General features: G+C 40.2%; 1 protein-coding gene across 2 annotated transcripts in view; it reads right to left on the bottom strand.

Annotated features, from left to right (window-relative positions):
* Positions 1 to 614: 614 nt before the first annotated feature.
* Positions 615 to 22017, bottom strand: part of PTPRO (protein tyrosine phosphatase receptor type O) — a 259115-nt gene continuing 237712 nt past the window's right edge. For both annotated transcript variants that reach the window (XM_019038426.4, XM_019038427.4), the window contains 8 exons: positions 17479 to 17569; positions 16307 to 16383; positions 15276 to 15410; positions 14282 to 14404; positions 8986 to 9140; positions 6454 to 6589; positions 2951 to 3071; positions 615 to 1918 (listed from right to left, as the gene is read on the bottom strand). In XM_019038426.4, coding sequence (XP_018893971.3) covers positions 2967 to 3071; positions 6454 to 6589; positions 8986 to 9140; positions 14282 to 14404; positions 15276 to 15410; positions 16307 to 16383; positions 17479 to 17569 — 822 coding nt within the window. In that variant the 3' untranslated portion in view covers positions 615 to 1918; positions 2951 to 2966. The remainder of the gene's footprint in view (positions 1919 to 2950; positions 3072 to 6453; positions 6590 to 8985; positions 9141 to 14281; positions 14405 to 15275; positions 15411 to 16306; positions 16384 to 17478; positions 17570 to 22017) is intronic.

Raw genomic sequence — 22017 nt, 5'->3', positions numbered from 1 at the left:
ACTTCTGCATGCTCTGAGCAGCAGTGTTGGAAACGTACTTCAGCTTACCATACATTGTATCAGCTCTTCCAAGGTTGCACATTTCACTCCTGACTGTCCATGTGTGAAAATCTAAGAATGTCACACATCCCTTTGCCACCTTTCATTAACCATGTTTGTTCCTGAGAATGGTGCGACATATTATTAAAATGTCCAAAAAGGGAAATAAAGGAGTTGGGGGTGAGAAGAAGAGGAGGAGGTGGTAGCAGGGAGGTGAGTAGGAACTGACAATCCCTGAGGAGCCCAAGCTGTTAACCTGCAGGGTATGGGCATCCTCTGCCATTCACCCTGCAAGGTGAAACTGAGACTCACTGGCCAGATCTTGCAAGAAACTCTGCCAAGGTCTGCCATGGCCAAGCCTTTTCAGTGACAAGAGACGGTGGGGTGCAGAGCTGTTCATTTGGCATCCTTCACCAACACTAAGGTCACTGATAAAATATTAAGCTGATCTTATATCTGTGGCTTCATGAAGATGATCAGGGATGGAGGGAAGCCAGGGAAGGGGCAGTGTCGGGTGCATGAAGAGGAGCAAAGCCTCCTGGAAGCACACACACGGAGGCTCACAATAGCCACAGTTGCCACAGGGAAGCAGCCAGCTTGTGTTTACTTTCAACTCAAAGTGTTTTCTGTTGTATATCCATGTCATCACCTCTTATTTATCAGGAAGTGACACAAAGTAACAGGCTTCACAATGCCATCAATGTCATTTTGACAGCATTCATGTCACAATACACAATCATGTACTGTAATTATACAAAATCCAAAGAATAAAATGTTACTAGTTACACTCGTTAAAATGAAACTGACAACCAAAAGAATAACAAAACAAAAAGAAATCTCTGTCAGAATCCATAGAGACATTTGACAATATTACAAAAAAAAGTAGTCAAATAATTGTCCCAGCATGCTGCAGTTCATTGCCATAACTTCATAAATTCCCAGCTCTTTGGGGGAAAGAAAGTGCGTTTTCACAGCCTATATAGTTCTTAAAGAAATAGCTCTCACATGTATGCAGGTCAACAGAACAAGGAATGCAAAGTCTAGGCACCAAGATTGCTCAGACAGCAACAGAGTTTAAAGAGTCCAACTTGACACTCTTCTGAACCAGATGTGGTTTCTTGAGAAAGAACTTGGACAGTAACATTAGTCCAAAAGGGCCAAGGAAGAAACACCAACTGTTAATAAGGAAGAAAACCATCAAGAACTAGAACAGTTAAGACAATTTTTTTTCTACTCTACTTTGAAGTTGAATTATAGCTTGAATAGTAAAAGATTACACAGCTGATCTGTGGGTAGAACCCCTCTCTTCCCTTACCAACCTCCCCAATCCAGATCCAGTAATGTTGGAGTACAGATAGTGCTGGCTCAATTTCTTTAAAGTAGAATGAACATTTCTTCATGTGTGGCCATGCCTCCTTTTAATAATGAGGTATAATCTGATGCTAACAATGCCCGTTCCTTCCTGGGTTATGGGGCTGATGAACGGTGTAGGCAGAAAACAATTCAACTTTCTGATAAGAATCACACACACACAAAAATTATTGCACTGAAAAACAAACACTTAAAAATAAAAAACTCAGCCCAACCAGCAAAGGGCCAACTAAACTCTTCGGAAGTGCTGTACTTCCTGCCCTTTGGAGAGCGTCTTGACCTTCCTGGTGTTCTGTTGAATTTGGTCCATTATTAAATGTCCCGAAGTGAAAGAGTCCAAAAGGACACTGTAGGCTCTTTAAGGCTAAGTCTTCCCGGTGCTTCTGTGAGATAAATTATCTCCTTGGCCACATATTACAAAGCAGGGCCTCTGTTTAGAAAAATGACCATCAGGGCCCACTAAAACAATCTGGAAGCAAGGGAGGATGGGCGCACATCATGTCCTCTCCTGTGAATGAGACAAAGAAAGACAGTAAGCAGCCTGGTGTCACAGCAATCTTCTCCTGCTCCACCACTGCTCTCACTATGCTCAGTCTCACAACCCATGCAGATGTGGGTTGATCTGTGCATCTTTCTCTGTGTGCTGCCTCCTTTCTGTGGGTCTGAATGTCTTTCCCTCTCCCAGCAAATTTGTTTCTCTCTGTCTTTCTTTATTTTTTATCCTTCCTGCTCCATTGTGCGCTCTGTCTCTCTTGATGGATGTAGAGGTGCAGTGCTAATCCTATCCTTCCCACTGGTCCATATGCTTCCCAGACTTTCATGATTCTCCCATCATGCACCACTGTCATCTCCCTACCCTGTCATTGGCTCCTCTTCCCCCAGTATAGTCAGACACTCTACAGTCTGTTTACTGAACTAAATGGGCAGATTACTGTTACCTCAGCCAAGATTACTTACACCTCCAAAATCTGATCTCGTAGTCAAAACTGGAGTACAGGACGTTGAATATGTTACAAGTGTCTTCATGAAGCTCTCAAGTAAGAGCTCACATAATGGGGGAGACCAAGGTATTTTCAGACTCTGCTATCCTGAGACTCTATTGTCACTGTTGTTTTTGGTTTTAGGAGTGTCCAATCCAGCTCATGTCTTTTTGCAACCCCGTATACAGCCCTTGTAATCAATAAAATATTTGCACAAGATATCTAGATAGATTTGGATGGTAGTATCCTGATATTACAGGCACAGATCCAATAACAGAATAATTTAGGGTTCTGAGTAGAGGGAATGGAGGTAAAGTCATCACGATGTGCAGAAGTTCCTGTTTGTTGCCAACACCAACCAAGGTGCATTGAAACTCAAAGATCTGCTACAGTACTTGTTTCTCCCTGTGACCACCCATGTGAGGCCAGGAGCTGGGAAGAAATACTCATGTGAAGTCAGAGTCAATACAAGTGGCTACTGCTGTCTTTTGTCCCATCCATCACATCCCCCTCTAATAGTTCTAAGACTGAGCACTCGTGGCGAGCTCTTCTCCACTTACTGCTCCGGATTCTGAACTAGGACTTGCTAACATTCTCGTATATGACATCACTGATGCAGAACTGCTGCTTCTTCTTCATCCACATCAGTTGCACACACTGATGGATAAAAATGTACTGCTCCTGGAACAAAAGACAAAAACAGGTTTCAGAGCAGACATGTACAAAGATATAATATTTTATACTATGACAGTTTTAATGATCAAGATCTGGTGTTAAAGGAAACCATTTTCATTATTTACAGAGACACAGTTTTATAACTAGAAAATCCAAGAGAATCAACTGTACAAGTATTTTGATTAATAACAGAGCTTAGAACATCATGGCTTTTTTAAAAAAACAGTGGAATTTTTTCCCCTAACTTTATAGCAGTATAATAAAAATTGTATATATTTAAGGTGTGCAATGTGATGACTTGATATACATATATGTTATGAAATGATTACCACAATCAAGCTAGTTAACAATTCATCACCCCAGATTATATATATGTTTATATATACGTGTGTGTATATATAAATATATATATGTATATATATTTGTGTGTGTGTGTGTGTGGTGAGAACACTTAAGATCTACTTTCCTAGCAAATTTCAAGTATACAATACGGTATACTTGATCTTAAGTGTTGGGTGAGGTGGAATGGTGGAGTCAAGGCAATGTAGAGAAGGCTGGAAAATTAGATACCAGTGATGGGAGGAAATATGGTCTATGTGGGTTGATTATATACATAAAAACAGAGCTCAACTGGAGAACCATTTCATTCTCTTGAAAATCATTAGTGTCAAAGGAGTACTCTAGGATGATACATGTGAAAAGAATAAGCTTTTTTTTACTTTGTTCTTTCCTTGTTAACTTTTGTGACCTGGCAGCAGAATTTGAATGTGAATGGGCTTAAGGAGAATCTTAGGCAGATCAATCTGTATTCAAAATACGGGATGAACCATGGTGAGCAGAGGAACAAGGAAAAAATAAAGGTAAATGAACAAGATGTTCTAGACATAAGTTAAAAAAAAAGACACAGATAAATAACTGGAACTGGAAAACATCCACCATGAAGTCCTGCGGGAATCAAGGGTCAAGCTAGAAAAGTCGGAAAAAGTAAGTAACCCGGGGGACCTCTGCCCCCTTTGCTGACTTTGAACTCCCCATGAGAGTTCAGGGAAGGGATATTGCGCTTTATTTTTTATTTAATTATTTCATAATTAATTTTAATTAATTATTTTATGGGTTTTTTTTTGAGAGGGAGTCTTGCTCTGTCACCAGACTGGGGTGCAGTGGCACGATCTTGGCTCACTGCAAGCTCTGTCTCCCAGGTTCACGCCATTCTCCTGCCTCAGCCTCCCGAGTAGCTGGGACTACAGGCGTGTGCCACCACGCCCAGCTAATTTTTGTATTTTTAGCAGAGACGGGGTTTCACTGTGTTGGCCAGGATGGGGATACTGTACTTTAAAAAGGCTGTATCCGAGGAGATATCAACATAAAATGCTGGCATAAACAAATGAAACAACCAAAATTTAGGGTAAAACATTTAGGGAGAAAACAAAACGTTTTCTTGGCTTTGCAGAAAGCGACATGGTGGCTGCTTGATAACCACCCAAAGAAAGATAATGACCCTAAAAATGGGATGGAGGATGTGTCATGTGAAAGAGATTAAGAATCTGTAGTTGGAGAAAAGTCAAAAGCAAACAGGCCATAATTAAAATCTACTAAGTTTTTTTGTTTTTTTGAGATGGAGTCTCTGTCGCCCAGGCTGGAGTGCAGTGGCACCATGTCAGCTCATTGCAACCCCCGTCTCCTGGGTTCAAGCAACTCTCTTGCCTCAGCCTCCCGAGTAGCTGGGATTACAGGTGCCCACCACCAGGCCAGGCTAATTTTTTAATATTTTTAGTAGAAACGGGGTTTCACCATGTTGGCCAGGCTGGTCTCCAACTTCTGACCTCAGGTGATCCGCACGCCTCAGCCTCCCAAAGTGCTGGGATTACAGCTGTAAGCCACTACGCCCGGCCCCAAAATCTATGAAGTTTTAAAAGGTATGAATTAAGTAAATTGAGGAGACAATTCATTAAATGCAAAATACTTAAAATAAGGTGTGGCTCTTTGAAGCTTGGTGATTCATATACATAACGCGGAGTTTTAATCACATATCAAGGTGCAAATTTATGGAAGTAAAAGCCAAAAATATGGACTGATTAATACAGCACTGTTTACTCACCAGACAGTGGACTCCTCTGGGAAACCAGACATTTTAAACTTATGATTAAAAAGTGATACTGGTGTCCCCACCACACTAAATTACTAGGCAGCATGATTGAAACCAAGTGAGGAAACCAATTGGACTTGCTTCCTAATTATCAATGAGAGGTCTGAATATTAACGAGGATAACTCTTTCCCAAGTGGTATGATCCTGCTGTAGTTCAGAAATGAATGTACTGAAACAGCCTTGCCAAAAATTGCTCAGACAAGAATGGGGAGGTAGGAGGAAAGAAAAGTAAAAGGAGTGGGAAAGCAGAAACAGCTGAGACGGCCGCCATTACTCTAGGCTTTTGAAGTGATACTGACATCTAGTGGTGCTGGGTAGGAAAAGCATGAGGAAGACCAAAGCATTTTAAAAATACCCTGATTACAGGTCGGGCCAGGTTGTGTTCTACCCAAGCGTTCCACCCACACACACTCTTTGACAAAAAGGATTATTGTAAGACTGAAGCTAAGAAGTCGCGAGTATGGCTGGGTGATGAGGCTTATGAACAAGCTCTTGTACTTGGGTTTTTGCGCCCACGAGGGTACACACCCACGGCTGCTCTGAGGCAGGCGGTGCTGTCTGCCGGCGTTGCCTTGGGTTGTCGCTCCAGACAAAGTGCATCCTCAGGCTTTCAGGGAGGGAGGACTCGGGAGAAGAGGAGGAAGACGGAGCACGTAACACTGTTGGATATTTCAGGGGATGCTTCCATGTTGTTAAAATAATAAATCTTCATCATTGAGATGAAGGGAACTGGCAATGCTGGTAGGTTGGGGACTGGGAATCTTTACAATCATAAAAGGGACAGAAAGCTCAAATCCAACTTCTAATCATCATCAAAAGTGAATTGGGATAGAGTCACACGGAGGATAAACTAATGACAAATGTATTGAATCAAATCCAACATTTCAAATATAAATCAAATTGCACCAGTTCTACAGTCTCTATTTGGTGGCATTTACCCAGGATGGCTGTTATCTGCAATTGACTCTGAGTCTGTTCAAAGAGGCTTTACTCTTACGAATCTACCCATGCACTCTGAATTATGATGCCAATAAAAGTATAATCACTATATGTCGAATGGATTTCTGGAGGCTAGTGTCTATTTCTTTTATGCCTCAAAGCAGTTTGAACATATACAATAAGAAAATGGGAAAGAAAGATACAAAGAAGTTTGAGAGAATTGTTTTGAAGCATATCATTGAATAATGGTAAGTTTTTCAGTCCAGGGAAAATTTAAAAATACATATAGATTATGTTCCTACCTCTGTCTGTACCATAGACATCCGGTATGACCTCATTTCTGACACCAGCCCTAAGATGTCAACAAACTCATGATCCCGAATGTGCTGCAAGAGCCTGTCCAGGGCAATGAATGTTCCCGTCCGTCCCACGCCAGCACTGCAAAAGAATGTTCCCATGGCATATTATTCAGATGGTGCTTCTTTTTTTTCCCCCCCTCTTTTTTTTTTTTGAGATGGAGTCTTGCTCTGTTGCCCAGGCTGGAGTGCAATGGCATGATCTCGGCTCACTGCAACCTCTGCCTCTCGGCTTCAAGTGATTCTCCTGCCTCACCCTCCTGAGTAGCTGGGATTACAGGTATGTGCCACCATTCCTGGCTAATTTTTGTATTTTTAGTAGAGATGGAGTTTTGCCATGTTGGCCAGGCTGGTCTTGAACTTCTGACCTCAGGTGATCTTCCCACCTCGGCCTCCTGAAGTGCTGGGATTAGAGGCGTGAGCCACCTCGGTCAGCCCAGATGGTGCTACTTTACTGTTGAAATAAAACTGATGATTTCTAAAAAACTACAAATAGTACCCTTGTGGAAAAATACAGACTAAGCTCCTGACAATATTTTGCACTTAACTGATTTTTAAGTATGGAGTTGTGGTTGGTGTTCCTTCTAATGTCACATTTCTGACTATCATGGCTACCTTCCTGAGAGAGATTTGCACTGCATTGGCCACACCGTTTATCGGGGTCTCTGCTTCTGCAGAAAAGTAGGGATTCCATGTTGAGTACTCTCGGGAACTGATTTCTGAATTCAGAGAGCTGATACACATAAACAATACCCTGTCTTTTGAACAGCATCAGAGTTAAGCCCTCAGATCAGCTCAAAACTCCAGTTGAGATGTCCATACCCTAACTCTAGGTCTGGGACCACAGAGATTTGTGTATCTTCAACCCTAAGTTCAGTTCACCACCCCAGACCTGCCTTACAGCACGCCTGCCATTTTAGTGGGTCCTGGGCCTGCTTCCATCTCACAGGGACCTTTGAGATAGTTGCCTTAAAATCAAATGAAAAATTTGGACCCAGTCTCAGCCAGTCCCCCAATCCCAATGCTCAGGGCACAGGTGGAAGTGGACTGACATGCGCTGACCAACTGCCCATCACAGTCCCTAGTTCTATGTGTTGAAGTCAGCCCTTTTTTCCCTCCAATCCTCAATAAAGAGTCAAATGGCTCTTAGCTTTGAATCACTGTGAAATGATGGGAAAAGAGAAAGTTCAAGCAAATTTATATGGAAAGTTTGCTAGAAAAATCCCACTCTATAAACCTTGAGTTTAAGGTTGCTTTTTCTACTAGACAACTCTTCCCTCTCAGGATTTCTCAGATAAAATGATCTGCCATTGGGTGAGCACCTGTAAAGTCATATCCAGAACTGCACTTACTATCTTCCATGAAAGGAATCTGTGAGTTTGACCCCAGAGTTGAAGAGCTTCATTTTCTGTTCTTGAAAAGAACCATTCTGAGAACAGATAATCTTATCTGCTAAAGCACATCTTTTAACCTGTGAATGCTTACAGTGGATTGACAGCAACAATATCTGCCCTAAACAGAAACTTAGTAGCTTATGAAGCATTTTCCTTTCCAGGGAGACACACACTTCACACAAACACACATGAATGCACACACATACTTCCTCATTCTAGTCATTCTAATTCACAAGGGCCAAGGCAGTAGGTCTGGGATTGTAGATTTATTTGCTTAGGTTGGCATGGCTGCCAATGCTTCCCTTCACATCTTCATCCCACTGCCACCTCTCACTTGCCATTGGAGCACGTTTATGTCCCCTGTTCTTTTGAGGTTGCATAAGGATTTTACAGCAATATTGTAACACAGAGATAGATTTTGATAGAGCTCTGTTCATACAGTAGGAAGAACAAATTAAATTTAATGATAACTTTTCCTGTTGGCAATTAGTGTGGACCTTGATTTTTTTATATCCTATATCCTTTTTCATTCTACTCTCTGACAATTTAAGAGACAATGCCGAAGAGGAACCATAGCAAATACGTTTGTCTTCCTAAGCTGAATATTTTCATTTTTCTTTTCCTTTTCTAGTTTTTATGCCTATTTATATTATGTCAAGCTGTGATCAGCTTTCTATAATTTGACCTTGTATTTGTCCGTGTTGTAACTACCCAGAATCCTTGATGGAGTAGGATAATATCACATATTAAGGGCATGATCTTTGCAGATTGGCATGCCTGGATTTGAATACTAACTCCTCCATGTTCTAGTTGCATGAACTTGTGTGAATCCCTTAACATCTCTACCCTTCTCTATTTTTTCCATTTAAAAATTGGAATAATAACATCTATTTTATAGGGTATAGATACAGGAAAGCCAGAATAAATATTGTATATAGTGAGACATCAATTAATCATAGTTTAAAAAACATCAGAGTTTATTTAATTTTCAACTAAACCTGATAAGGGCTTATGGAATGGTGAGCTGTTCCCCTTACAAAACCAACTCCTAATATTTAATAGAAAATGCAGTTGATGAGGTTACCTGCAGTGAATGATCATGGGACCTTTGCTCTTGGTAGCTTGCTGTCGGACCATGTGTACAAACTGCAGGATACTTTCTGCAGCATTTGCTGTGGGCACACCATGATCAGGCCATGCAGTGTAGTTAAAATGCATCACATCCTGCATCTCGTCAGCCTTTAAAGAAAAAAGCCAAAAACAAGCATTAATTTTTCAGTTCACTGTTAGCATGACCCAGGACTCTGCTAGTTAAGCATGCAAAAAGGTAGAGCCACGTTCCACTCCTGGTCAGTATACTTTCCTTTCCAGCTTTGAGCACCATATCTGACATAAAATAGGGATTGAAAAAAAAAAACACGCTAATTGTATAAAGCTTCAAATAGTAGGATAAGTAAGCTAATCTGTACCTGTGGACAAAACTTAAGCAGATTAGGGTTTGCATCCTGGCTCTGTCATTTAGAAGCTGCATCAGTTTTGGCTAATGAATTAAACACTGTAGAAAGTGCTGTTGGTGCCCTTTAGATACACTTTGCCAGCCTGGGACACACTTTTCCCAGTTGCTGCTAACAGCACAGCAGTACCCATCTCTTGATAGTTGCCTTCCACTGCACAGAGCTGCCTCGATAGAAAATGCCTAAGAGGTTGTGTTCTCCTGCTGAGGGCAGCCCACAGCTAATGACTGACTAATTGTGGGGTACAAAAATCCAGCCTTTTTCAGAGTGAGACAGTACCATGGTGCTGTTCATGCCCCAGCACTCTCTGTGGGATCCAGCACAGGTGAGATTTTCAGCTGAATGCTCTGTAGGGCTTCTTCTCTGTCAATCTGCTTCCCTTGCTCCCTTATGGGCTTTCCCTAAGAATGCACTTTCACAAAATCACTTACATGAGAATCCTTGTCTTGGGCTTTGATACTAGAGGACCTGACTCACTGAGCTTCAGTTTTCTCATATCTAAAAATGGCCTAATGATACTTATAACAAGAGTTGTTGTGTGGATTAAGTGTAATCATGTGTGTGATATTACTACTTACTAGTACCTCATTACTATCACTCACTGTCATTCAGCTCCGTGCAATTGTATGGTTGATTCTGGGAGTCCCCAGTAAGTGAGTATAACTTGTATATTTACCTATTCCTATTAACCCATACATCAAATATATTGTTGTTCTCTCTGAACTGAGTACATATTAACTAGAATGTGTATCTTTCCAGATCAACTGTTTTTAGTCCCAACTAACTTGTAAGAGTTATATATTCTCCACTTGTTATCAACCATCAGAAATATCCCAAACCCAGGCTTCATAAAGGTCTGATTCATCCCTCATTCCTCAAACTTGTGAAGAGCCTAGAATTCACTCAGAGGCTGGAATACTATATCATAACTGGGAAGGAAGGAAGCTTGGCCTCGCTGTCAGTTTTGAGCTAAAATTTAAGTTCGGGTATTAAAAGAGAAATGAATTTCAAAGAGTCAGCGGTCTTGGGCAGAAAATAAACGTATAAAGACAATTCATAAATAAAATGTATAAATAAATATGTAAGATTTGTTTAAATATACATAAGTTATCACCTCCCCTACACCCATTGTACCCTTGGCACCTAATATATCCCCAGCAGCGTGCAGTGCCTCCCCTACTATGTTCAAGGGCTCTGGCTTAGACACACAGAACATGAAGTCTACAAAGACACTGGCTACCCTCACTGCTCTCTTCAGGAAGTATGTTGAGAAACTATCTTGGGCATAAAGAATTGTGCGGAATAATTTACTTATTCAACATCATGAGGATTTAAGAATACTCAGCCACCAGATAACTTTGGTTGCCAGGAAAGTTCAGGAAAATGCTTGCCCTGTTCAAATGTTGATCATAATTTGTATAACACGTGTACACTGTAGCCAATATATATATTCCACTACGGTTGAAGTGAAAATGTATTCAGTTAAAAAGTGCAAGGTGATTTAAAATCAGGAAATCATTAAATTGTAGTTAGTTTCTCCGCAGCTACACGGCAGGGGTCCTGGAACTGGGGTCAGCCCTGTGAGCTGAATAGCAAGGCACAAAGTCCCTGGCAACAAACAAGTTTTTGATGATCTTTAGTCTCCAGCTCTCACTCAGTTGATGCCAAATTTCAAGTAGTAGAAAGTGACAAGTTGTGTGTTATGGTCATTTTTCTCCTTTCTTGTTAAAGGAGAAAACTCTTCTGGTTTTATCTTACTTAGCTATTCCTAAATTTCTCTTACCTTGAGTTCCTTATTTATGTAATTTTATCTTTTTATAATTGGAAAGTTTCCACATATCAATATGGAATGGATAAAGAAGGGTATAAACAAAAAATGAAACAAACTGAAAAATATATTAATTAGCATAGCACAATGTTCTTTGGGCAACTTAGCCTTCATTGTAGCTTAACATTTAGATTCATTATGCTTATGGCCAAAAGGGGGCACTCTGGTACCAGACGCTTGTAACAAGTAAATCCCTTACAAACAAACACTACTGTTCAATGTTTTATTCCTATTTTTCAAGTCCTTCACATGATTGTCATTGAAAGATAGGTCATCACTTAAGACCAAGGACAAGAAACATAGTACTGACCATGCAATAATCTATGTGACTCTTCTTTGTCAACAGAATAGGCAATGGAACAGACCCTATTTTGTGCTCTGAAATTTTTTCTACTATGTGCAAACCTAGGGACAGATTTGTACTGTATTTGGTTATCAGTTTGCACTGGCTTTTCAATTGAAATATCTAAGAACAAAAAACAGAGTTCAAATGGCATTCGGATTGACAAATATTTTCTCTGACGGAAAGTCTATTGATGCTTTACAAGTGCCTTATTATTTTTGAAATAACTCATTCATTCACTGATTTATTCATTCCACAGGGATACAGCACTTGCTTCTGAAACTCACAGTATACTGGGGAGGCAGACACAAGAAGCGAGAATTGTAACTATCTATGGTGTGCTGTGATAAAGCAGCTTACTTAAGATTCTGCCCCAGAGAAGGAATGGGCTAACGGTGTCAAACCCAGAGAAGACGCCACAAAGGGGGTGACACTTAAGCTGAAACTCTGTATTTGAGTAAAAACGTGCTTAACAAGGAAGCAATGTGAATTTTAAATGACCGAAACAACACGAAACACAGTCTGTTAGAGTCATACGGGGATTTGCCTGAATTCTCCTGGTCATAAAAGACATTGTTAACTGCCAGTTAACAAGTGGCAGTTAACAATAGCTAAGAAGTGATTTATCTCCTGTAGATATCAATCAGTAGGTAGTATCAAATTCTAACGTTGTATTGATACGGGCAATCTTTGTTTCCATTGCCTATTTTAAGGGTCAGCAAACATTTTCTGCAAAGAGACAGTTAGTAAATATTTTAGTTTTTGCAGATCATATAGTTTTGGTTGCAGCTACTCAAGCTTGATGTAGCACAAAAGCAGTCATAGACAATTCATCAACAATGCAGGCTGTGTTCTAATAAAATGTTATATATGGACATTGAAATTTGAATTTCACATAATTTACATATAGCATTTCACATAAAATACTATTTTTCTTGTTGATTTTTGTGTGTGTGTGTGTGTGTGTGTGTGTGTGTGTGTGGAGACAGAGTCTTGCTCTTGTTGCCCAGGCTGAAGTGTAGTGGCACAATCTTGGCTCACTGCAACCTCCACCTACTGGGCTCAAGCGATTCCCCCACCTCAGCCTCTTGAGTAGCTGGGACTACAGGTGTGTACCACTACACCAGCTAATTTTTGAATTTTTAGTCAGATGGGATCTCCCTGTGTTGCTCAGGCAGTCTTGAAATCCTGGGCTTAAGTGATCTGCTCGCCTCAGCCTCTCAAAGTGCTGGGATTACAGGCATGAACCACCATGCTCAGTTGTCTTTTTTCAACCATTAAAAAATGTAAAAACCATTCTTAGCTCATGGGCTTTATCCAAAAGGCAGTGGGTAAACTTGGTGCACAGGCTACAGTTTGCTATTTCCTTAACTATTAGAAAGGATTGTTTCTAAGCAGGGAAGAACATCTCAGTGAGAACTTTCCTATTCAATTTTGTCTTCATAGACAGCATGTTCAAGTGGAGAAGACTACTAATAGTAAAAACTGTATATTCTATAGGCTGAGGTCAATGGCATGACTTCAGTTGATGTTAACACCTAAGCCTGTCACAGAAACATTCAGCGTTTGCTCAGAGACTTGTCAGCAGAAAGGTGTCAGGCCTTGTGAGAAAAACAGACATTTTTTTTTTGGATGTGTTATCCATCAGAAATCAATAGCCCTTCAAGAGAGATAGGGAATTATGATAATAAGACCTAGAAGTACCTTACAAATAATGAAAACCAAACCAGAACAAAACAAGAAAAAAAACAAAACAAAACCCAAACTACTAAATCAGGGTTTAATTATTTAATTTAAAACATAAGTGTGCCTTATATACCCTAATTATACTCATATATGATTAATATAAGTAATGAGAACACTTCTGTCCTCAAGATTAATATAAGTAATGAGAACACTTCTGTCCTCAATGATGCCTCATAAACAATGATTAATAGTGTCTTCTATGATCTTGAGCTAATTCGAGATGAACTAGTGCAGACTTTTTACTGCGTCTTCTCAGCCTCTCCAGACCAACCATATCATCCACACCATCACTGATGAAATGGGAAACAATGACACTGAGAATGGATTTTTCCTCTTGAAGGAAGCAGCAATGCAAAGCTCAAAGTGCTCATTGGGTTGGTCTCCCAGCACTTCCCTGGTGGTGGTAGTGTAGGTGTCTGTTGGGAACAGGCCCCCAAATCTGGCCATAAACTGGCCCCAAAACTGGCCATAAAAAAAATCTCTGCAGCCCTGTGACATGCTCGTGATGGCCTTGATGCCCATGCTGAAGGTTGTCGGTTTACCGGAAGGAGGACAAGGAACACCTGGCCCTCCCAGGGCGGAAAACCGCTTAAGGCATTCTTAAACCACAAATAGCATGAGCAACCTATGCATTAAGGACATGTTCATGCTGCAGATAACTAGCCAGACCCATCCCTTTATTTCCCATAAGGAATACTTTCAGTTAATCTATAATCTATAGAAACAATGCTTATCACTGGCTTGCTGTCAATAAATATGTGGGTAAATCTCTGTTCGAGGCTCTCAGCTCTTAAAGCTGTGAGACCCCTGATTTCCCACTCCACACTTGATATTTTTGTGTGTGTGTCTGTAATTCCTCTAGCGCCGCTGGGTTAGGGTCTCCCCGACCAAACTGGTCTCAACAGGTGTCAGCATAAGGACAGCACCTGCTCTCTGCTTGGTGACTTACATAGTTGATCCGGAAGTGTCTACAGGCCCAGTCGTCCTGCTCTTCCTCCGAAATCATCTCCACAGTGATGTCTCCATAGGCTATAGGTTCTTCCGTGAATGGCCAGTAATGGTCACATTTCACCTGGAGCAAGGACAAAACAATTTTTTAAAACAAACAGGCTAGGAAAGAAATTAAGTGTGCTCACTTAGAGAAAAAAAAGGTATTCGCCTCTAAAGAATTAGATAGGACCGTGGTGAAGATGAAGCATAAAGCAAATACAACCCTTTCTGCTACGTAGTGTGAATTCTTATCACATGACTTGGGTCATTCTTATCATATCTAACTAAAACAGAGTTGAGGGGTCAGGGGACAAAGCACTCAGAACGCCCCAGCTACTCGGGAGGCTGACGCAGGAGAATCGCTTGAACCCGGGAGGCACAGGTTTGCAGCGAGCTGAGATCGTGCCACTGCACCCCAGCCTGGGCAACAGAACGAGACTCCGTCTCCAAAAAAAAAAAAAAAAAAAAAAAAAAAAAAGAAAGAAAGAAAGCACTCAGAACGCATAACATTGTTCCAGGAATGTAATTCTCTGAAAGCCCCGGTTGCTGAAACTGCCTTTAGTAACTTGAAACCAGTGTTATCTAACAGCAACTGAAACAGCCTGTGGGGACTCTGAGACTAGTTTTACCCACTACCATCCATTCACCAATCAGAGCTTGCCAGCTCCCCAAAACTTTACTAGTGCTAATGAACTTTCCTGCAAAACAATATGCAATATTTCTCCTTTTTAGAAGACTTCCAACCTTCTCTTTTTTCCTTTAGACATTGCGAAGACCATCGGGTCTGTGTGTTTACCCCCAAATTCTAATTCTTGCTTCCCGAATACAATGTTTTAAATTTAGCGATTTGTCTCTATGTTTTATTTGACTTTGAAAACAGCAAGCATTTCATCAACGGCAGTGGCTGGGGCAGGTTTTGCTGCTAAGTGGGAACAGCTTCAGTAAGTACGTACCCTCCTTTTCTCATTACACTGAGTGAGCATGACAATAATCTGAGACTTTTGTTGCAGGACCATCTTCCAGAAGTCATTTCTGGTTTCAGGCAGTGGCCCCTGGGTGGCAATATACTCCTGGGGTGAGTTGTATCCCTGAAAGATAAGTGACAAAATTATCACCTAACCAGACACTGTCAACACCAATGCTGCTTCACGCCTATGGGAAAAAAACTGAAAATTTACTGGTGATAAAATCGGCAAAGGATCACACACCTATGTAACGTTTTCTCCTGTTTTAATCAAAGAGGCTATCAGAATAACTGACTATAACTAGTCTGTGTGATTTTTTTTTTTTTTTTTTTTTTTGAGACGGAGTCTTGCTTTGTCGCCCAGGCTGGAGTGCAGTGGCGCGATCTCGGCTCACTGCAAGCTCCACCTCCCGGGTTCACGCCATTCTCCTGCCTCAGCCTCCCGAGTAGCTGGGACTACAGGCGCCCACTACCACGCCCGGCTAATTTTTTGTATTTTTAGTAGAGACGGGGTTTCACCGTGTTAGCCAGGATGGTCTCGATCTCCTGACCTCGTGATCTGCCCGCCTCGGCCTCCCAAAGTGCTGGGATTACAGGCGTGAGCCACCGCGCCCGGCCTAGTCTGTGTGATTGTAAGCATTGTTATCCAGAAGGCTGTAAAAATCACATCCACACCTTTTTATGACAATAATAACTATCTTTATATTTTAAAAGTGCAGGTGCTAGGGTGGAACCCTTTGAATTTGGTTGTTGAATGTGAAATTTAAACACAAAAGAGGTGACCTTTAACCTTTCTACTTTCCCTTTCACTGGTCCTTTATAAAGAAATAGAAACATTACTAATCTATGGACTTTTTCTTTCTATTCTTTATTATGAAACGGAGTAATGCAAACTTTTTAGAATTCAATTGCTGGGTTGGGAAAGGCTCTCTTTTGAACTGTTTGACACATCCATATAGCCCTGCTAGTCTTTCTCTGGCTGGTTAGCATTGGGATGCCTGATTTTTTTTTTCTACTTACAGGAATATAGTTGGCATTGATGTAGTCTGCACCTTCCTCTTCATTCATGGAGACTAATCTCACACGGCTGAAGTCATCTGTAGAGAATAAGGAGAAAAAAATATTAAAATTCAAGATGGAAGGAAAAATTATTTTGGCCCTCTCTCTCCAATATTAAGTTAAATCAGTCAGTGACAGAGTAGGCAGATAATAATTTTCAGCCTGATATTTTAGCCATTCTTCAACTTTGGTTTGTTGTTTAAATAAATAAGTGAATATCTTCCAACCACTATTTTTTTTCACTACCAGCTCTCCTGTCCTTGAAAGAATTGTTTCCAGGATTGTTTAGGTGTTGTTCAGAGTATTTCAGGAACTACAATATCTGTGAGATTGATTGGACAGCTATAGTATATAGCCTAAGCACACGATTTTCATTTCACCTAGAGATATCCAGAGAGTTCACTACTTTAAGGAGACCTAGAGAAGAGAAGATGCATGGGTTTCTTTTGTAGGTGGACATTAAATTAAAGAAGTAATTTCTGAACTGTGTACAGATGTGAAGTGTTATTATGATAATATATCTAATTTCATCAAGAAACCATATCAAGAAGAGACTTCTCTTTCTAGAGCTTTTTCAGCCTTTCTCTTCTCACTTTTCCATTCATGCCTAGCTCCCACAGCGTGTAGCAGAGAGAAAAGTGAAATCTAAACTGGAATGTATTTTAATTGTTTTGTAAGTGCTTTATATTACCTTTTTTTCCTTGAATGCTGCTTTTTATTACAAAATGCTAAGCAACTATATAACTTGTCAGAAGTTAGAGAAGGCATTTTAATATACTGCATTGCCTTTCCATTTGCCTCTTTCCATTATCAATGAATTGGCTGAAAATATTTTATGAGAGTACAAATGATCCAATCCCCAATTTGACAGTGGCTCTTTAATCTCTAAAGGGCCAAATGGTCAGTCTTTTTGTTCAGATGCAATTCATTTAAAAGCACAATAATTAAATCTTCCTCCATATGCTAAGATCTAAAGACATCAAAGCAGAGTGAGATCAATGCAATCTCAGACGTGGCCTTGAGATCTGGACCACAAGTGGGTGTGGCCAGAGATTGGTGAAATTGATTAATCTGCAATGACAGTCCTTCAACCCTTAAGACATGAGTGTTATTGGCACAATTGACGATCTTACATGGTAGGATGTTTGTGTAACGGTTTTTACATCGATTCAGTGGAAGATCTGCAGCAAAGTGTGGGATATCCAGTCCAATCAATTTCAACTCCTGTAAAGGACAGAGAATGGATTTCAGAGTTCCATACATGGTGTGAGTTGGATTATTGTTCACACTGGTTTATTGCTCACAAGCCCTTTGCTATATGACATTGCAGTAGCTCCCTTTAGAGGTGGAATGTGCTCCACCCCACTATCATCAACTTGCTTTGGCCAATGATCTGAGATAGAAATCAAGTCCACTCAGAAGCTTTCAATGCACTTGCTTGTTTGGTTTGCCCTCTTGTGTGCCTGCCATCTGCCCTGAAAAAGACATGCCCAGGGAAGCTGCTAGTCCGAGAATGAGGAGGCACATAGGGCAGACCTGACTCTGACCCACAGCCTGAAGCAGAACTGCCCCAGCTGTTCCACAGACCCATGAGTGAGAAAAGTAAATGTTATTGTAGAGATTTTGAGGTTGTTTCTTATACAGCATTATTGTGGTAATAGCTATCTAATATAACACATAAATACCTTGGATAACTTAGTGGTCATTTGGAGAAGTAAGAACTATATGTATAACACTCAGGGTATGAAATATTTGAAAATAAAAATGCTTTTCAGATTTTTGGAGGAATAGAGTAACTTAAGTTTATGCAATTTGTATAAATATTTCCTATTCTCTGAAGAAATCTAGGTTTTTTTTTTTTTTCTTGTAGGCAATGAGCCTTAGAGAAAGTAGTAAAAAATAGTGAGGAATGAGTAGGGAACAATCTCCATGTTACAAAGTATGGGATTAACAGTCACTAAATATCTGGTAATGAAACCTCAAACATGAAGATGGATCTGTAGTTGTTGGGGAAAATCCTTCAGTGAGAATAAGAACATCCAAATGTCTGCCTGCGTATATTGGTACTCTTATAAACCTCATTTCAGAAGGTGAACTGATGGGAAATTTTTATATAAATAACTGTCACACTTCAAAAATGGTATATTATGGGGAAAGGGGGATTTCTAAGTTGCTATGCCATGTGCCTTACAGGAAACAGGGGGATTACGGTCAGGCCACCTGTATTTCTTGGAGGCATCATTCACATTGTGGTCTATATGAACGGTGTTCACTGGAGTTGTCCAATGCACAACCAATGCAGTGGATCTAGTTATATTCCTATACAAATGTTAGGGGAATGTTAGTAAACAGTGTACATAACTGTGTATAAGTGGGATTACCCACATAGTGTGCATCTTTCTATAAGACTACTAAGTGAGGCAAAAATCACTTGTTATAAATTTTATTTACATTTATAGAATGTTAATATTGAGCACAAGTTTTACTCTTCATAATTCCTCCCAATTATTACTTCAAGGAATCAAAGCTGAAGAAGAATTTCGGAGAGTTTTTTAACACTGTTGAAGAGAATTGGAGCCATTTGACCATGTTCTAGGATTGAATACGGATATCTGTTTCATGCCCTTTGTGTCTTTATTCAAGTGCTCTTTGCAAAGCACATGCTTTATTAATCAAGTTATTGGGTCTTCTGATGCTTTTAAATAGAAGATCCTTGGTGGCAAATTACCTTGTGCTTAATGGCATTGGGTTGCCTGACTGTAGCCAACATGGATGAACCAACAAAAATTGCCCAGATTTCTCTCTTCCTTTGATTCCTCATCTCTTTTGGCTTTTCAAGATGACAATATCTGAAGTTCTTTGGACTAAGTTGATGTCAGTTTTATATACAAACTATGTTACATTTGATTTTCAACTCACAAAATTGGTTTTTTTCCATCTCAGGCACTTACTTGCCAAATATATTTAGGCAGATGCTTCCCATTGTTATTTTATAACTGAGTGTTCCATTTTAAAGGGTATTCAAAGGTTGACTATATTTTTCTTGTAAGAAGCAACTTATTTTTAGTAAATTTCAACTAAATCAGTGTGATGTTTAGGTTAGTTCCTTTTGGTAGTTATAAGTTTATTTAAATGATGCTTCCATTGCTTAAATTATTTCAGAAATCTACCTCCTTTAGAAAATGCCTGCATAGATATTTTTTCAAAATATCTCACATATTCTGACATGCCACTTATAAACTGTATGTTCTTGGAAGGGTAGTTAAACTCTTTTAAACTTTGCTTTAATTACCTGTAAGATAAGGCTAGTAATTTCTCCACACCTTCCTTTTTTATAGTGATTATCAAATGGAATAATTTAACTCAACAGATACTAATACAGCACTATTGATGATCATTGTGAAATACTTTTGTGATGATTCTTTGTTTTGCTTTGCCTGGCTCCATAATTTCTTCCTCCTTTGCCATTTATGCCAGCAGACCAACAACTCTTCCCCCGATTCTCTTGCTTTGGGGACAGACTGATAAGCCATGGGAAAAGGCCTCAGATACAAAAGGAATGGTGGAAACAGATTGAGGCTGAGCGTTTGAGCACATGTGGAAGCTGACTAACTGACAGAACTTTAATTGTGGAAGCTGACTGACAGAACTTTAATTGTGTGTTGCCTTCCTGCTGTAAATACTCTAAGTTGATAAGAGAGGTTTAATTGGCTGAACACTGTAAGTGGAAGTTGCCAAAGTTGAATTGCAGCAAAGTGGGAACTGCATGTAAACACAGTATGCTTTGCAGCCTTTGTAATTTAGCCTGTCACTAAGTGGAAAATAAAATATTAAGTTTCCAGTTCAGCAGCTTTGAAGTTATTTTCTTTCCAACCATATGGAAATTCCACTGGCTTAAATCTTTATGAAGACAAACTATGGAGTGATGGACCTGAAACCCACATAAATCATTTCTGAATTTTCTTTTGTCAGTTTTGTTTCTAAATATAATTTATCACCCTTTTCTTCTATGCTATACAGTCATCTGTAGTGGGTTGAATGGTGATCCCCAAAAAGATACGTCTACCTCCTAACCCCCAGAACCTGTGAGTGTGATCTAATTTGGAGAAAGTGTCTTTGCAGTTGTAATTAAGTTAGAGAACATGAGATGAGATCATCCTGGAGAAGAGGAAAAGGCATGTAAAGATGGAGACAGATCAGAGTTATGCAGCTGCAAGCCAAGGAATTGCTGTGGCCAACAGAAGCTGAAAGAGGCAAAGAAAAATTCTTCCCTAGAGTCTTCAGGGGGAGTGTGGCCCTGCTGACACCTTGATTTTGGAATTCTGGCTCTGCAATTGTGAGAATAAGTTTCTGTTGTTTTAAACCACGACAATTGTGGTAATTTGTTATGGCAGCCATAGGAACTAATACGGTCACCCAAACCCAGTAGCAGGCTACGTTTTGTTGGCTGTGTTTGAAGCATACAGGTCTTGGAAAGCAAAGCACAAGCATATACATTACATTAGTTGGCTTGGGCTGCCATAACAAAACACCATAGAGTGATAGTTTAAACAGTAGAGATTTATGTCTCACAGTTCTGGAGGCTGGGAAGTCCAAGATCAAGATGGCAACAAGGTAGATTTCATTCTTAGGCATCTTGTCTTGGCTGATCCTGAGACAGTCAGGTGGGAGGGGGTCCTTGGAGAAATTCCAACTAGCCTGCTCACAGAGGTGGAGCCTCGGGAAGTTCACCATGTTTGCAGTGGGGAAGGAGCCTGGCCTCTCCTCTTCCTGTGTGGAACCTGAGATTCAAGCTGCCGGTGGGAAGTGCTCTAGCAGGGACTCCAGCCTAGTGAGAGTCCCTGTTTCTCCCTTTTCTTCCTTTTCACCCAATAAAACCCTGTTTTACTCACCCTCCAAATTGCCTGTGAACCTAAATTTTCATGGCTGTGGGATGGACAAGGACCTCATCTTTAGCTGAACTAAGGAAAAGTCCTGCAACAATCCTACCATGAAGTCCTCACCCTCATGAGCTTATCTAATCCTAATTACTTAGCAAGGGCTCCATCTCCAAATACCATTGCATTGGGGGTTAGGGATTAAACATAGGAATTTTGGGGGGCCACAGATATTCAGCCCATAACCTGCAACATCATCTTCTGAGGAGAGCACAATCTGTATTCTGGTCTTAGGGTTTGTAACAATGTCAGCAGGTGAGAGTTTGCTTTCGGTGTTTGCTTTGGGATAGGGTGGACATTATGTCTTGAAACCCAAGCATAACTATTACTGTTTCTGAATTGCATGATTATAAAAAATCCAACAAGTCATTTTCCAGTAAACATATTATTTTAGTTGTGAGTGACAAAAACATAGCTCAAACTAGTTTAGACTAAAGGAAAGGGGGTTTATTCAAACAATACTAAGATTACTAGATTACGTGTCCATAAGGGGTGGAAAAAGTGAGGAGAAAGAAAGTGCCAGTGGTGTTGACAGAAGAGGTTCCATCTATAGCAAGTAAAAGCTACTACCAGAAATCAAAGGTCACCTCTTGTGAACTGCATGGCCAGTTCTGTAGTTTTGTTTTGATCTTTGCAGCCACATGTCTGAACAGAGATGGTGAGGGCCTTTACTATTGTCCTGATCAAACACTAAGCACAGACATTAATAGCAGAATGAGCAATATGTGATATGTC

This window comes from Gorilla gorilla, chromosome 10 (genome assembly GCF_029281585.2).
Source record: "Gorilla gorilla gorilla isolate KB3781 chromosome 10, NHGRI_mGorGor1-v2.1_pri, whole genome shotgun sequence".
NCBI lineage: Eukaryota > Metazoa > Chordata > Mammalia > Primates > Hominidae > Gorilla > Gorilla gorilla.
Note: the sequence above shows the minus strand (reverse complement) of the source record. Positions and strands in the feature narration are given on the sequence as shown.